General features: G+C 25.5%; 2 protein-coding genes across 2 annotated transcripts; both read right to left on the reverse strand.

Moving 5' to 3' along the window:
• Window positions 1-1,958: 1,958 nt before the first annotated feature.
• OCT59_001451 (uncharacterized protein) lies at window positions 1,959-2,764 on the reverse strand (the record flags this gene model as incomplete). Its single annotated transcript, XM_066139578.1, has 2 exons — window positions 1,959-2,419; window positions 2,665-2,764. 2 exons carry the CDS (start codon window positions 2,762-2,764, stop codon window positions 1,959-1,961), a joined length of 561 nt encoding a protein of 186 aa, XP_065988972.1.
• Window positions 2,765-14,965: 12,201 nt separating this feature from the next.
• On the reverse strand, window positions 14,966-17,178 carry OCT59_001452 (uncharacterized protein; the record flags this gene model as incomplete). Its single annotated transcript, XM_066139579.1, has 4 exons — window positions 14,966-16,089; window positions 16,160-16,211; window positions 16,292-16,310; window positions 17,123-17,178. 4 exons carry the CDS (start codon window positions 17,176-17,178, stop codon window positions 15,830-15,832), a joined length of 387 nt encoding a protein of 128 aa, XP_065988973.1. The 3' UTR covers window positions 14,966-15,829.
• Between the last annotated feature and the right edge of the window lie 1,607 nt (window positions 17,179-18,785).

Genomic DNA, 18,785 nt, shown 5'->3' on the forward strand with positions numbered 1-18,785 from the left:
AGGATTTTTACCAATTTTTACCTCCTCTTTTTCTCGAAAAAAAAAGCGAATAAAAAAACCGGAATTACAAAAAATCGTCGTCTTTTTGTATTTATATAATAGGCATGATGTCATATTTTTCGATGGTATAGGCAGTGATATATTTTTCGATGTATTTATATAGTAGGCAGTGATATATTTTTCGTATTTATATAATAGGTAGTGATGTCATATTTTTCGATGTTTTAAAATGAAAATGAAATAATAAACATGAGTAACCGCGCATGTAATATGTAAATCATATTTAACGAAAATTTGTGTAACCATAATTGAGTTATGAATTCTGATTAAACGTCAATTTTAAATATACTACGCCCATAGCGGGCATAGCCCCATACCGATTAAGTAATTTGGTAGATCATCATGTGACCTACTAGTTTTACAAAATAAACTTTTTTCGCAATTTTTTTTTTTGCATTTACAAGAAATTCGTCTTAAAAAAGGCGTTTTTTTTAGATCCTTTTAAGAATAAGAAAGAAAATATGGTTTTAGCAACAGATATATATGTAATTTTACGAGAAGAAAAAGATTTTCTAAGCTTGTAATTGGTTACTCGGACAGTTTTTGCGTAAAATGCAAAAAATCGAATTTTCACTATAAAAAGAAGCTTTTTCAAAAAAGTGTATACGTTTATCCTTATTAATTATCAATATATTCTTGTATATATAACTCTTTTAAACTATATTTGTTAAATTTAATAGTACTTTCGGTCTTTCGGTCTATATTTATTACTAATTTTCTTTTTCTTATTTTTTGTCATTATACTCTCAGTTTGGGTTTTTCAGTTAAGGAAAAGGAATAACAGTAAGCATTTATTTAAACTACCGACTTATTCATTCCATTGGTTGAGTTAAACTTTTTTGATTTTTTATATTAATTTTTACTGTGTCAATTCGAAATGGGAGTTCATGGATCGGAGTGATCTAGAATAAGACAAAGGATAAATAAAAAAATTAAAGTAAATAAACGAAATAAAAGAAAAAATCTCCTTTTATTTTTCGTTCTTTTTTTTTATTTTTAGGCTATAATCTGGGTAAGTTCAATACCTTTTATTTTTATTTTTTTTATTTAATTTTTAATTCGTCTACTTACTTTTTGATTTTGATTTTTTTTTATTTTAGACTACAATTTAGTTCAGAATGGTGGTTCACGATCAAAGTGAATTTAAGACATATTCACTTTCTGGGAATTAATGAATCAAAAAGAATATGAAAAAAAAATTGATTGAGTGAAGAAGGAAAAACGGATAAAAATTCTTGAACTAACGAGACGGACAGCATATTTTGGGCCGGTCCTGATTGAAGTGGCGGTTATGATCATGGTGAGTTTAAAACATACTTTTCTTGATTCTTTTTTTCTCTTTTGTTTTTTCGTTTTTTATTTATTCATTTATTTTAATTTTTGTCTACTTTCTCACTTTCATTCTTTCTCTTTATTTTAGGTTATAGTTAGGAATGGCAGTTCATGATCATGCACCAGAAGTAATATACCCTGGTTATTTTATATCAAATCTTCATCCATTTTCGTCAAAATCAGAAATTCCGTGGGAATTACAACTAAAATGTAAATCATATTTAAACTTTTTACATCTTTTTCCTTTTTATTTTTTCTACTTACTTTCGTTTTGTTTTTTCGTCCTTACTTTCAGACTGCGAAAATTGATGGATCAGGGCTAAGCTGTAATGTGAAATTGACTATATATCATAGTGCTAAACTTAAAGATCTTACTAGCAACTAGTAATAATAGATTTGTGATTCTTTATGGTAGTAGTGACGTTATTTTATTTAATTTATTTAATTACCTGTTATATTATAAAAATTTTCATTGATATAAATAAAATATTTATTACTAAAAAAAACTCAATCAACTATTTTTTTTTTTGTGCATATCCCCATGCAGCTTTAACTTTCTTCTTTGTTCAATAATTTGGTGATAATTTTAAAAGTGAATCTAACACCTTTTCAATTTCTTTGTTGCTAGGTTTTGGACTTTTAAAATAAGGCTTCAGAATAGACTTTTCTTCTTCTGTTGTTACATGCCATGGTTTTTTGGGTTTTGTAGTAGTGATGGTTGTAGTGGTTGTGGTTGTAGTTGTAGTGGTGATGGTGGTGGATAGTCCTGCTTCAGACTGAGTTGGACATTTTTTAGACGTACATTCAGCATTTTTTATATCTTTTGTTTTAGTTATAACTACTTCTTTGGCTCTTCTTCCTTTTGTATTAATGGGGTCAATTCTCAATACCTCTTGCCTGTAAATTTGATTAAGTCTTTCTTTTCCTTTATCATAATATGAAAAGAGTTTGGTATAACTACTATCAGTTAATTCTATGCAATTTTGAAATAAAGGATGATTTGTTGAATTTAATGATTTAAATGCAACTAATAAAGAATTAACAAGAGCTCAAAATAATTCACATCTTCCATCAACTGCTCAATCTTTTTTAGATGCTGCTATATAACCTATAAATTCATTGAAAAGTAAATCCATTCTTTCTCATTCTACTTGAATTGATTTGTCTTTTAAGATTCTCATTTTTATAAACATTTCCTGTAATATTTTCTTTTATAAATTTAATGCCAAAGGTTTCAAGTGCCTCATCAAATGCATAAAAAATACCCTTTACAATTAATATTAACTGAAAGAGCAAATTCTAAAAGTGTACAAAGTTTAGAATATTTGGCTAATATTGCAAGATAATTTACAGTTGATTTCATATAATTCATTTTTCTAGCTAAAGAAAATAAAGAAGCAAAAGCAGCAAAACATTGAATTTGAAATAAAGAATTTCCAGTACAAATTTCTACTCTATATTCTTTTCAATAACTTTTCCATTTACTAAAAAAATAATACCAAACTTCTAATAATAAATTATTATTATTATTTAAAAGAAAAATTATTTTTTTTTGCATAAATATTCAATATACAACCAACTGTTCCTATAGTAAATTCCATAATTTGAAAAAATAACTAATACACTACACATGTTTTATTAGTATATTAATGGTCTAATAAGAGGCAAATTTTTAATTACTTTAATGATATTACATTACTTATTAAAAATTGCTTTATCACAACATACATTAATACTTTTATCATTATTAATATTTAAATCAACAAAATATTAATTACATGCTTTTGCAATATCATTATTATTATTTGGATTTCCACTTGCTTTCAAAATAATTACATTTGCAGGTGATAAATAAAATTAAGATTTGTATTTACTTACAAATTTTGGTTTTTCTGTTCTTTAGAACTCAGAAATTTATTTAAACCTAAGAATAGTAAAACTTTCAAAACATTATTATATCAAATTATTTTTATTAAAATAAAATATTAGTAGCAAAAATCAATCAAATCAAATTAATAATAAAATAAACCAAATCAAATTAATACTAATACAACTTCAAAATTTTTTTTTCATATTTTATCATAAAAATAAATATTGATTATAGCTTAAATAAATAATAAGTATACTTTTTATAATTTATAATTAATATTTTATTGAGTCAAAAAAAACTAAAAGTTCAAAACTGTAAAATTTTTATCTTAAATTTATATTTTAAAATTAAAAGTATCTTAAAAATAATCTAATTTATCTATTTTATTTTACAACTATTTCTTATTTACATGTTGGTTTCTTAATCTATCTTTATAACTAACAATTATTTTTCATTTATAAACTGATAAAACTGGTTTCAGTTTTAAACAAAAATATATATACATACTGCATATTTTTTTAAAAATTATATTTATAAATTTTTTTTATATAACTTTTTAATAAAATTACATAATATATATATAAATACTTCATATAAATTAAAAAATTTTTAAAAAATAAAACCAAGATTTGTACTTACTTATAAATCTTAGTTTTTTGTTCTTTAAAACTCAAGAGTCCTCCAAATTTTTTAAAAAAAGAAAAGAATAGTTATTAGTAATAATTCATAATATTAAAAAAAAATAAAAAAATAAAGATTCGTACTTATGAATCTTTGGGTTTTTCTATTCTTTGGAAGCCCTTTCAAAACACTGAACCTATAAAAAAAAAGAAAAAGAATAGTTTAATGAAAATTGTAATATAAATGATTTGCAAAAATAAATATATAATATATATTTTTCTTATAATTTGCTAATGAAATTTGTTTAATATTTAATAGATGAATTGTTAATTATATAAGTAATAAATTTTAATATTTACTTAAAATTAATATATTATAAAGAGTGAATTTATTTACCGCACCCTGCGTTACAAAGCATCCTTCCTTTTTTGTAAATTATTTATATTGATCTTTAGTTTATACACCGCATCCCCCTTAAAATGGCAAATGATAAACATAAAAATATATATAAATTTGTAACGCAGGGTGCGGTGAATACATTATTTCTATTATAAATATGTATCATATTATTTGTTTTCAAAAAAGTTTTTTATTATTAAAAAAAAAATTGAAATTTGATATAAAAGAAAAAAAACTACTAAATTAATATAAGAAGAAAAGAAACTACTAAATTGATATAAGAGAAAAAAAAAACTACTAAATTAATATAAGAAGAAAAAAAACCTACTAAATTAATATAAGAGGAAAAAAAACTACTAAATTGATATAAGAGAAAAAAAAACTACTAAATTAATATAAGAGAAAAAGAAACCACTAAATTAATATAAAAGAAAAAGAAACTACTAAATTGATATAAGAGAAAAAGAAACCATTAAATTGATATAAAAGAAAAACTACTAAATTAATATAAGAGAAAAAGAAACTACTAAATTAATATAAGAAAAAAAAAACTACTAAATTGATATAAGAGAAAAAGAAATTACTAAATTGATATAAAAAAAAGAAACTACTAAAATGATATAAAAAAAAAAGAAACTACTAAATTGATATAATAAACAAAAGAAAATAAAACTGCTAAATTTCAATAAATATAATGTATAAAATTCTAATATCATTTATTCTAATAAATCTAATAAATCCAATAAATATGAATATATAAATAAAAATGTATATTGCCAGTACAATTTTATTTTTGATTCCATAAAATTCCATGCATTTATATAAACAGAATTCAAAATTTTCTTTTTTGGAATAGAATTTGTTAAATATTCTAATTTAGGAAAATGAACCTGTCATAAATTTTGTAATATAATTGAATTCTATTATTATGATCAATAGTAAGATAATTAATATTATGTTGATTAGCCACTACTTCTCTATAAAACTTTGATCATTCATCAGATTATTAGTTTTTAGATGCCTAATGATAAAGGAGAAAATTATTGATTTCAACCTTTAATTAATAAAAAAATAGTCCAATCTTGATTGGCAAGTAGTCTGCTGTAAATAATAATTCTTTATATCACAGTATTCGTCTTTTTTTGTGACATCTATTTATCATTTCATGTCCTTTTTATTATCCATAAAGTTATTGTTCCTATGGATGTATTGATGTATTTGTGTGTGAATGATTAAATTAATCTAATTATATTACCATAGTATTTAATCTAATATTTCTTGAGGAATGATTATATAAAAATTTTTACATGAATAATTATTGTAAATTTGGTAAAGACTATCCACTGTTTTTGTTCTTTCAAAAATATATTATCTGAATTGTAATGTACTAGTATTTTACATTATTCAAATAAATTAAAATATATCAGTATCTGAATAACTGAATTAGAATCTTATATTAATGAAAATCTCATCTCTTTGTTATTAAGTCAGGGTAAGTGAGCATAGCGGACATCCCTATTTTATCACAATACTGTTGTCGATCATTTGCCGATCATTTATTCAATTATCACATAATATAAATACCGTTGCTAAAAAAATTTACATAATAATATATGCTTAAATTTCACAAATAACTTAAATTTAGTTTTAATTTATTGTGTATTAAATTTCATTAGAAACTTTTTAGCTTTTATTATTATTTGGCATATATTTATTCATTTTACGAAATTATTCACTAATTATGTTACTAATAAAAAACCTGCATTATGAATCAGATCACTGCATTATTTTTTTTATAGATTCTACATAATATAAAGAATATTTGTGCAAATTCTTAAGTTTCGCACTCGCATATTCATCTTCGCACTTTAATTTTTGTCTGATGATCGGCAATAATTAGTGAATTATCATAAACAAATAATATATTTATAATATTATTAAAAATTGTGCTAATAATTATATAATTAAAATCATATAATAATTTAGTGTTTTTACTTAGATTCCATTATTTTTTTGCCACATTATTTGAAAAATATTTGTGATTTTGCAATAAGTTTTTAAAATCCGGAATTAGTGATCAGCAAATGATCGGCAAGGTGATATGAGCATGTCCGCTATGCTGGGTAAGTGTTATTATATCATCACATGGTGTTTCGTGTAAATCCGCCAATTGGATCATCGTTGCAGGGGAAACGACAATTTTCCCCCAGATTTACCTCCGGATTTAACCCCAATACACTTTATTTGATTTTTCAGCTGTGAAAAAATAACTTTAGGTTATGATAAACTGGTTAATAAAAAAAAAAAATTAGTATGGAACGGTTTAACTTAAATTTGTGATTTATTCATAACAGGTAAACAGGATTAATGATTAACATACCTATGTTAAAATTCGATAATGATTCCCCATTCCCTTTATGGTCAATACTTAGTGTTAGCCTGGTAATCAAAAAAATAAAATAAGTTAATTAATAATCAAAATTAGTTATAATCAGCATGATTTATCCTTCTCTTACCAGAAGAAACTTGTATAACGTGTATTTATTTAAAAAAGTGGATAGTCTTTCATTTTCAGTAATGCCATGATAGGCCCCAACCTGTTTATATAGCGAATAAATTAACCGCACGACCTCAATCAATGATAAAATGATAAGTCATTTTAGAATTTCTTTATGAAAGATGGCTTATGTCCGCTTATCCGCGTTAGAGTCTTTTTAGAAATGAAAGTCTTTTATTCATTAAATATGGAAATATCAACTTGGAGAAATGAATCAATGAGGCTGATGACTGATGAGGCTGCGAAACTTTTACATCAAATTGTACATGAAAATCAAAAACAGTGTTTGCTAAATATGGAGATATGAATAGAAATTCCGGAAATGAATCAATGAGGCTGATGAGGCTGCGAAAGAGCGAAACTTTTACATCGACGAATAAAGAATGTTCATGAAAATCAAAAACGGAGTCTTTAAAAAAAAAATTCCCTTTTTAAAATTGAAGTACATTTGCAAGAGCAAATAATAAAAACATTAAACTATATTTAAATTTATTTAGAATTTAGATGAGCGTTCATATTTTTTGGAAATATGTCAATTTTGACTTATTTGGTATGATTTTTTTAATTTTGAAAATCATGCATTTATTTACATTGAATGCCTAACAGGTTTTCTTATCTTTCGTGGAACTAATGAAATAAAAAAAAAGATCAATTTAACTAAAAAATAATTATTTACATATAACAACTTATATTTAATATGCTTACCATCCGAGGAAAATTTAGGTAAAGTTGTAAAAGAAATTTTCAAAGTCATTTCATTCTCGAAAGTAACTAAGCGCAAGTGCCATTATATTTTCCATGCCATAATATTAATAATAACTTGCCAGATATGAAACAAAAAAAAAAATTCTTTATAAAACATAATAATTCTTATTTTAAAAATCTTTCATTTTTCTTCTCTCTTAGTAAAATGATATCATATGCGATAAAAAGGCGCTCATAATTGATTTATGAATTACATCTCTCAATAAAAATCCGTTGATTGTTAATTAATTAGTATTGTTGATATGTTTGAAATTTATTCACTCGTGTGAAACCTTGCATCATTTGTACTATTATAAAGTTTTTCCATTGTTTTAACAGCACATAAAACAGCTGTTAAAACATCGGATAATTATTTATTGTTATATATTTTCTTCGTAAATTACTATTATTTTTAAATTAATTTTTTCATTTGGATTAGAATTTTATTTACCTATTTGAGTAAATATTTTTTGTATCATTCAAAACTTGTTTTGGTGAAGTATCATTTTTTAAATTGTGAGTAATTCCGAAACATGACTGAAAATGATCTAATTGTTTTAAATAAAGATCTTGACCTAAACTTGTTAAAAAGAGGCTTTTCTGATGGCCCATGTAAACATTCAAGGTTCTAAACATTCTGTAATTTTGTAATTCTACGTTTATAATTAGCCACATAACTCACCCCATTTTCAATTACAATTAAAGTGAAATTCGAAATTTAGAATACGCGTACTTTGAATATTTATTGAAATGTATATTTTTGATATTTCTTTCCATTACTCTTTTATTCCAAAAGAGTAATAGATCGATAAAAGCTTAACCTAAATTTAATTAAGCGTTTTGGGGGATGAAAAATGAAACTTTTTTAATTTAAACTAGTTCATTTTAATGGTACCCAGTGATCATGGTCAATTAGTCTATATATGTATAATAATACATTGGGAAATTTTTCAAACAAATTAAACAAATTTTATCTCATTTGTGGACGTTAGATCCTTTATAAAATTACTCTGTAATGTTAAATAATTCATTTCCTAATTGTAACATATTGTGAGAATTCATGCGTGGTTACGGTACGTTTCGCCTAAGTCCATTTCGCCGGAGAACTTTTCGCCGATGCCATTTCATTAAAAGGTATTTCGCCGAAGGGACATTTCGCCGAATGGAATTTTCGCTGAATAAACATTTGCCGAATCCTTTTCTCCGAATCATCCATTTCACTAAAGTCTACTTCATCGAATAGGACATTCCGCCGAAAATGTTAGCGATTGATTAAAATTTCAATCTAATACCCGAACTATAAATCTTTTTAGTAACAAAATTTTTGTAAATATCATACTTATGGACGGATATTTTGGAAAATATGATTTGAAATTTGAGGCGAATGACTTTTGGCAAAAGACCTTCAGCGAAATGTCCATTCGGTGAAATGTCTATTCGATGAAATATATATTCGATGAAATATCTCTTCGGCGAAATGGCTTCGGCAAAATGTGTTTCGGTGAAATAAACTTCGGCGGCGAAAAGTCAGGATACTATTTATTATAATATGATTTAAGCAAGTTTTTTTTTTCAGAATAACAAATTCAAAATTTACAGATACTTAGCCGAACACATAAGCATAATCAGTGTGCTTTGACTTTATGCATATTTATTTCTCCCAGATTAAAACCATTATTAATTCCTCATAAAAAAGGAAAATTTTCTTTTTAATTTGCGTCGAATAAGTTAACATCCTATACAAATAAACTAATAACTTGGTGATACTGATTTAAATGATTTACGTCAAATGATTTATTTATATATTTAACTCATTGTTGTGATTGGTGATTTCATTAAAAAAGTTTATAGTTTTAGGAGTGTTATAAAAACGTTGGGAAAAATATAAAATACATTTATTAGGAACTATACTAACCAAATTAAAATTAAATTCTTGGTTATATACGACCGACGGAGACCTGCATTGGCATGAGGTTGAACTTTTGGGAAAATTTATAGACCAGGATCTGGGTTTAGGTTGGAACCTCTTTACTTTACCATGTTAAAAACTGAAAAAAGGAAATACGGTCTTACTATATCGCGAGTTTAGGCTGAAGACCTGAAGTACTGTAAAACAATTTGGTTAATAAGACTTTAGAGAATTTTTTTTTCTTCTGACACATTTTTTACTAGTTTTATAGTTTTATACATACAGATTTATGAAAATTAAATTTATTTGTATTAATTAAGAATTTTAGGATAATAATTAAAATAAACGATTTCGAAATTTCCCGATTTCTATATTAAATAGTCTTACAAATGGAAGAAAAAAAAATAATCGAAATAAAAAATATTAAATCGAACGTTACTAACGTTAAACCGAAAAAAAAACGAAATAAATATAACAAATATTAATTTTAATTTAATTACGATTTTATGATGTCGAATTTTTACAATCATTAAACAAACGAGAATCATGGACCAAAAAAAGCTTATTAATATCTTAATTTCTTCTTAATTTTTCATGATTGTCATGATTTAAAAAAAAAAAAATGACAGTAGTGGGCGCGGAGGTGGTGGATGGAGAAATGGACGTGTTTTTTTCTTGCCTCCCGGCCTAATTGTACTGCACGTTAAAGACTGGAGAGGAAGGATTTGTTTCTCCAATTAATTGGGATTCGGGTTTGATGTTAAGCAGTATAATATTTTAGGATATAAGGAAAGAATGGAATTTTAGATCTTTATTTATAAGTTTTTTGACATTAGAAATACTTTATTAATTAGCTAGCAATGTGATACAATCAGTTACATGACCTGACCTATAAAGGGGAAGATCAGATGCGCGAAAGATTGGATAATTGTATTCTCTGTTCATACTATAATGAATGTAACTGGTCCTAAAGATTAAATAATTGAATTATTAAACGTTTACAGTTAAAATTTCTACGAATGAGATTATTGATAAATAAACATATATTATTGGATATAAAGTTTGCACCGAATAATTTTGATTTACGGTTTGAGGGGTTTGTTTTTTTAAAATAACCACGATAAAGAAAATTCTCACTGAATTGTTACATGTTCTGTGATCAAAACAAATAATTTTTGATTGTTCTATTCATGCAAACAAATGACTGGATTAAAAAGTATACTGTAATGAATGTAACAAAGAATTGGCTGATTAATAATCACCTATTGCTTCGTACAGTAGATTCACGATTCTTTACGTTCTTATTCTATACTTGGAATCATATTATTTTATTGTATTGATTGTATTGAAATAAATAATTTTTTTTTGGATTTTCAGATTTCGTAAGATACAGTAAGCAATATTTGACCAATTATGATTAGGAGTTTGTTTTTCAATATATATATATATATATATATATTTATTTATATCAAAAGCAAATAAATGACGAATAATTAGTTAAATAATGCAAAAAAATAATTATTTAATATTATTAAATGTATATAATTAAATATAAAAGAGTAGAATAATCTTCGTAATTTTTTCTATTCGAATATCAAACGGAAAATTATACCAAAGTAAAAATACATTTTATGATATAACTCCATCAATATTAAAATTAGAAATGCGATTTTACTATCATTAGAATCCTCTCATTGGGAGTATGTAAGATGATGAAATTTTGAAAATACCTCTATAATACACAACTTTTGAAAAATTTTAATATCAAACTCAACCTTATATGTGAGTTGTATTAGTATTGTTAACAATTTTATTGATAATCACAAACCTTCAGGGTTATTCAATATGCAAGTAATAATGGTTAAAAAAGTTCTAAGAATACTATAAATGTTGTAATACATCCAAACAATCTAAGATGCGACTCTAGATAAAAGTCATGTTTAAAACGACAACTAACCTTTTATAGGACAATAAGATTTTTAAATAAATTATCATTTAGAATTTGATACTTGCCAAATAAATAATATATAGAAATCATACGATATATTTCTTGGCATTTTATTTGTAAATTTCGTGTGGCAATTGAATTTTATATTGCATTTATTTATTATGTGTAATATATATATAATCATTTATCGCTCAAACAAAAAATTTTTGAATTATTTTTATTCGATCTATTATAAATTTAATGACGAGCAAGTTATTTTAACTGCAGGTGTCACAGCCTCACAGGTAAGTTTTTTCCAGAAATAACATTTTTAATTCACGAATTCACACGGATTACACGTTTTAGATTATATCACATCAATGGAATGGGTTCAAACTTTGAATTTACAAATAATATATATATGTTTGTATGTATTTTTATTATTTATAGTATGACATTTTTATCAGATGAAGGAAAATATATATAAAAAAAATGTAAGTATTAAATCATCTTATCGACATCTCGAATTCCTCATCTGACATCATGTTTTTAATATGCATGTAGTAGATCAATTTGTATCCCATGTGAAAGTTTTTATTATTTATTCGACAATCATAATATATTAACATAAAAGAAATTTCACGATATTTAAAAAAAATATTTTTGTCGCGATAAGCTTTTTTTTCTGAGATAAAAGAAAGAATAATTTACCTAAATTTTGATTGTTTTTGATTATTAATTTATAAACTACATTTGGGCAAGTCTTCTTAAAAAATTATAATATATATATATATATATTTAAAATAGAAATAATAGAAGAATATTGGTTGACATAACGCCAATATGCATTCATTAGAGTTTCCGAATGTACATATTTTTTTAAATTATTAATAAATTATCATTCGGAATTAGTTAAAAAAAAAAATTTAAAGAGTTCTCATGCCAATTTTTTTTTTTTTGTGTATGCGAAATAATTTATAAAATTATGCAATATAATCCTGTAATGTTACACATATGTTTGCATCGTAATTTGATTTAAAAATATATAATATTTTTATAATAACAACATAAAAATAAATTTTTGATCCAGAACTTTATTATCATAATACATTGCATATGATATCATTTCAACCAAGCCTATTGTTCTCCTTTGCATATTTGCGTAATTGTTTATAGACGCCTAGGACAAATTTATTTAATCTCTTTACTATATCCTCATTATAAACCAAAAAGGAAATTGGAAGTTTCGGCCCGCATTAGGGTTTTTTTTCCTGCATTATTATGATCTTTACCGGAATTGTAATGGCTTATTTTCAGTATTACAGTATTATATGAAATTAGATCTTTATTATTGACCCGTTCATATTTTGCAGGAGAAACCGTTTCACAATAATCAAATAACTATAGTATTATTTACAGTACGTTGATATACTTGTATCACAAGTATGAAATTTTATTTTATTTTATTTTTACGCGCAACAAAAAGTCACATGCAATTTTCACACCTAATTACTTAGTTATGTATAATTTGCGGAAATTAAAAAGTAGGTTGCGATCCGCAAATTCCGCAAATAGATTTCATACACTATAATTATTTATTTATTTATTCAGAACCGCATAGCGAAGCCATAATTTAAGTTTATTCACATTCGAAACAGAATTTTCGAGTTTTTTTATCTGACTAATCATTTTTCTTTCTATTTTTTTTTTTTACATAATTTTATTATTTCAAAAATTTTACTTTAGCGATTTTTATTTAAAAGACTTCTTACAATTCATAAATTCCTTTTTTTGCAATTAACTATTTTAGACACATTTTGTTGATATCTATGAAGGATTAGAATGATACTTCTAATGTAAAAGCGATAGGTGAGAATGATTATGGGTTTTCTTCGAATTTATTTTTAATGAATTCAGATTAATTTTAATATAATTTTCATTTATATAATTTACATAAATAATTTGTCTCCATAAAAAATATTGTTGATTCGTGTTCTAATATTTTTGAATTTTTTGAATTTAATTTAATATAGGTAAGGAAATTTTGTAGTTTAAAGACGAGAATGAATATTTTGTATGGATTTGCGTATTTGTTATTTTTGAAATTTTTTTTTTTCTTTTGTAATTTCGCTAAGAAATTCAAATAAAAAGGGTTCTTACTCCTTAAAAATAGACGTATTAATTGTAATCGACAAATCCAAATAATATATATAATATTACGTAAAATTTGTTTTTGAAAGAAAATTTATATTTTATAATGCTCAATAATTCATCTCCAGTGTTTGTTTACAATTTGAGAACATCATGCTTAATTCACTTAAGTTTTTATGGTCAACATCTATGATTAACCTCGTTAATAGATGGCAGTTTTTTGATATCGTTATAATTAAATTTTTATTTTCAGTTGTATAATCTGTGATTGACGTGAATCAATCTCTAATATTTTCCACCAGATTTTCCAAGGTGTGAAATTTTTTAATATTCAAACACTTTTCCCATTCTTGCCAGTCTATATATCTATTTAATTTATTATTAAGAGTTATTTCTAATATTTTCTCTAAAGACTGAATAAATATAGGCGAAACACATCTGAGTGTTGGTTGTAAAATAATATTTTTTAATGTTGGACCTTTTTCTCTGATCACATTACTTAATAATTTTCAGGTATCTTTCACATTATTAAAATCCAGAAACAAAGACTGCAGATTGTTTTGATTTTTAATAAAGTTAATTAAGGACTTCTTATCTTTATCTTTACAAAAAGATCTTGCGTTTGGATATTCACAAAAGTTTTTTTCGGTTTCCCAAGAAAAATGTTTAACATTTATACATTTACTAAGAATTAATTTATAAATTTCTCCTTCCAAAATTTGTATTTTGTGCTTATAATCCTTAACTTTTACTTTGATTAAAAGATTTGCCATATCTATAATCCAAAATGGCGTGATACGAATGAAAAATTTCATATAATCAAGTGTTGCCATTCTTAGAAATTTATTCAATGGTAATATGATATTATTTTGGGGCAAAGGATCTAAGTAATCCCATTGTTTCTAAGTGTATCAATATCTTTGTTTGATTTAACATTGCTAACTTGCTCAACAGACTCGTCCCCTTTCGTTCGATCATTATAAAGTTTTAAACGTGATTCTGAATTATAGAGGAAAGGAAGCATTTGAAATATATCAGATTCGTGAACTGGAATTGCCACTGATCCTCTGTGTCAAGTGCAGAATCTGTATCGGTAAATAAAAAATATAATAATTAAGATTAATTAATATTTTATTAATAGAAAATAAAAAAAATAAAATAGTTTTATAACTTACTTTACATAATCCATTCATGAATCAAATTGATGAATTAAATATTTACAAAACTTCTGCTTGTACTTGACTTTAAAACTATGAATAATACCCGCATCCATAGGTTGAAGATGAGTTGTTGTATTTGGTGGAAGGTAAACAAGTTCAATATTAGCAAGCTCAGGTGCCTATTTGTTAATAATTTGGTGCAAAAAGTGATGCATTTGTTTCTGGTTGACTGATGGGCTAGAATCGGCCTGCTTAGCTAATACATCTACTTTGTCATTCCACTCATCCCCACTGTGTCCTTTTACTTTATGAAGTTCTAGTTCTAAATTATTCTCCCTAACTACTCTAAAAATTCTATACAATAATAAAAAATTATTTCTATCTAAAACGGTCTTCAATTTGGCATTTAAAATTTCATGTATCGCAGCTGCGCTATCCGTATATATGTGAATTTTCGAACCATTTGAACAGGTGAGCAGAGCTAGTAGAATTGCATATATTTCCGCCTCGTTGAAGTTGTGATTTCGATAAATGCAGCTCCTTGCGCTACCTCATCATGGCTTTGGTTTTGGCGTGCCTCTTGTGGTTAATGCTTTAATCAGGGGATCGTAATAGAACCGCCAAATTAATGGAGATAGACTATCCCCTTGATCTACTCTATCGCCTGCTATGAAAGACGGTGTGGGTCCAAAGGCCGTGAGAATCTGAGCATTTCTATTAGTAAATATCCTAATGACTAAGTCTATTAACCGGTTTGGTAAACTCAGACGTTGGAGTGCTATCTTCAGACCTGTCGGATATGTCTTGAAACATAATCCAAAGCTGCTTATTATTAGTTTTCGCGTCTTCAATTAAAAATTGTTAATAATCTGTATCGGAGTGGATGTGGAGTCGCCCGGAAGCCCACAATAATTTTGTTGGTATAGGATACTGTTATGTTCTGTAAAGATTTTTCCTAGACGCTTTTGTCAAAATTATCCATATTATAGTTAAATTTTTCTGGTTTAAGAATCGGGATAATAGTTGATGATTTCCATTTGGAAGGTATATGACCTGTTATCAGCACCAGATTAAAAGCATCTCTAATTAACCTTTGAAGCTATGTGGGCAATTTCTTAATCATGGTATAGTTAATTCCAGTAACTCCTGCGGCTGATTTTTCGTTTACACTATTCAAAATTGTATCCCATTCCTTGTCATCAATATCGTTGAGCACTTCATTGAAGGCCTGTTCATTCTGAGTCATTGGTTCATAAATTTTTTGCCAAAAAGGTGACATATCATGAATAGATGAGAAACTAATATCTCTTTTCCTAAACTGGTGCGAGTATGTAGATGTTGCGTGTTCCGATATGTCGTCTGGTGAAATCAACAACTCTGTTCCCCAGTGGGGTGTGCTTTAGTAGGCGGTCAATGGGAGTGGATTTACGATTTCTGTTTAACACATTATTAATCCATTTGGATTGTTCGCTCTCAATTTGCTGAATTATAATTAAATAATAAATAATAATAAATTAATTTTTTTATTATATTTTATAATATAAAATTAAAATATTCTTACCTTTTTACGTTCAGCAGTACTAAGTGTTTAATTTGGTTCCATTCAAAAAAAGGCCTGTCTCTTCATATTTAGTTAAAAGTGCACATAAAATATATATATATACGTATACGTTCCTCTGAAAAACTTTTAGCTTTCCCTGAAACGAATTTTTTGAAGACTATTACGTATTTTAAATCTATACACCCAGCCATTAGCACAACTTTAATTGGCTTTCAATATTTAACCTTTGGCAAGTTCTAACCCTTTTTATTGTAACATTCCATCAGTTAAAGGACTCCACTAGCTAAGTTCAAATCTGCATAGCCATATCAAGTTCTGGAAACTAAACAGAACGTTGCCAAAAAGTACGTGCAGTCTGTGAAGTAGAAAGTACTTTGATGATCCTTCCACGTTTTATTAATGGTTAAATTAAAAAGTGAGGCTGATTTACATATTAAAGCTCTAATAATTTTAGAATTTGACTAAAATGGTAATTTTTATAATTTTTCATAATGCGAAATTGAGATAATCAACAAATATTCAGTAAAATTATTTGATTCCTAATTAATAATAATTTTATTTAAAAAACAAATAACAGATTACTATTAAATTTTACTGGGCTTCAAAAGTCCTTGTGAGTTATCTGTTATAGAATTCTCTATGTTTATTGACTTTGAGCAGTTCATAGAATGTCTTTTTTAATGAATATATTTACTTCTTTCTCTACTAATAGATATTTGAATGAATTATAATCAGATTTTATGGAATATTTTATTTTTTTTTAAAAAAAAATAAAATAAAATAAATAATTACCTTTCTTGATAATATAATTAGTTCATTACAATCATCAACCTTGAAGATGATAGTGAAGTTACGATAAATGAAATATTTTTGCTAATATCACACATCTTTTTGCCTTGTTAAACATGGAATTTATCTGTAATTGAACCAGTGGTCTTATTCCACCTTAGGATTTTACATATTATGTGCAAATCCCAATTATTGAGAATCAAACTTAACTAAAATACTTATTATAATTTTATTTTAAATTTAATTACATTAATATATCACTACTTATTCTATTATTCTGAATTCTTAATAATATATCTATTGCCCATTATTTGATCTATTCACAATATTTTATTGTTAATATTTGCCAAATAGTTTTGTAATAGCAGTTCTTTAAGGCATTAAGATTGGCAGATATACAGAGAAGTAAGAGGATCTTAAACAATACTAATACAACTCACATTTGAGTTTGCTAAAGTTTATATTAAAATTTTTCAAAAGTTGCATATTACAGGGCAAAATTTTGTTATCCTACACACCCCCTATTTTTAATATAACTAGTAATTTGATTTTAATAAAATTTATATCATTGAATTCATCTTAATAAGAGGATTCTAATAATGATAGTAAAATCACATTTCTAGCTTCAATATTAATAGAGTATGTCATAAAATGTATTTTTACTTTGGTATGGTGCTGGAAGTCTATACTCGACAATCACGTGATTTTGTTTCAATTTTCTGAGCCGATTCTATATCATGTGATCCGGAATTCAGCCAATAAAAAACCAGAATTTCTAATAAAATGCGGTTTTTGAAAATTTATTTATTACAAACAAGATAAAATATAAGAAAAAGTAGATTTCAGTAGTAAATTGCAACTACCATTTCATAAAAGTTATATATTGATAAAAAAATTTTTTTTTTAAAAAAATTACATTTGATTCATATTATGATAATTCAGGCTGGCATTATCACAATGCATGGAATCGGCCCAAATTATCGTAAGTTCTGGCCAACATATTTTGTTTCAAATTTGGGCTGATCATATGAAAATCATGCAATTTCAAATGCTTATAACTTTTTATGTAGATCTTCTTTTAAAAATGTGACCGGTAATTTGATAGAGCTTACCTCAAAGAATAAAATTACCAGTTTATTTTTTTTAAATTGTATTTTTTTTAAGGAGTTGAAAGATTTTTAAGTGTTACATTTTTATTGTCGAGTATAGACTTCCGGCACCATATTTAAAATAGTTGTATTAGTATTATTTGAAATTTTATATGCAGAATTAATTAGTTCTAATTGATTTTTTTTTAAAAAAAAAAAAGTTTAAAAATTGTAAATAAAGCATCATTATTACAGTCAAACCTTGATATAGCGAACCCTTGATATAGTGAATTTTTCAGACAACTATAATAAATTTCCCCTTGCTATAACGAATTAACCAATCAAATCTCTTAAAATCTTCACTATAGCCCTATAGCGAAGTTGAGGTCTGGAACCTAGGGTTCGTTATAACAAGGGTTGACTGTATAGTATTTTGCATTAATAATTAAATGCTTTATCAAATAAATATCTATATATATAATAGACAGAAATATATACAAAGTTTCATATACAAAAATTTGTGCGAATTTTATATGCTCAAATATAGATTATTAATAATATATGTGACAGTGGTAATTTTTACAAATAAAATTAATTTATTATTAGGCCAAATAAAT

Source organism: Rhizophagus irregularis, chromosome 1 (assembly GCF_026210795.1).
Source record: "Rhizophagus irregularis chromosome 1, complete sequence".
NCBI lineage: Eukaryota > Fungi > Glomeromycota > Glomeromycetes > Glomerales > Glomeraceae > Rhizophagus > Rhizophagus irregularis.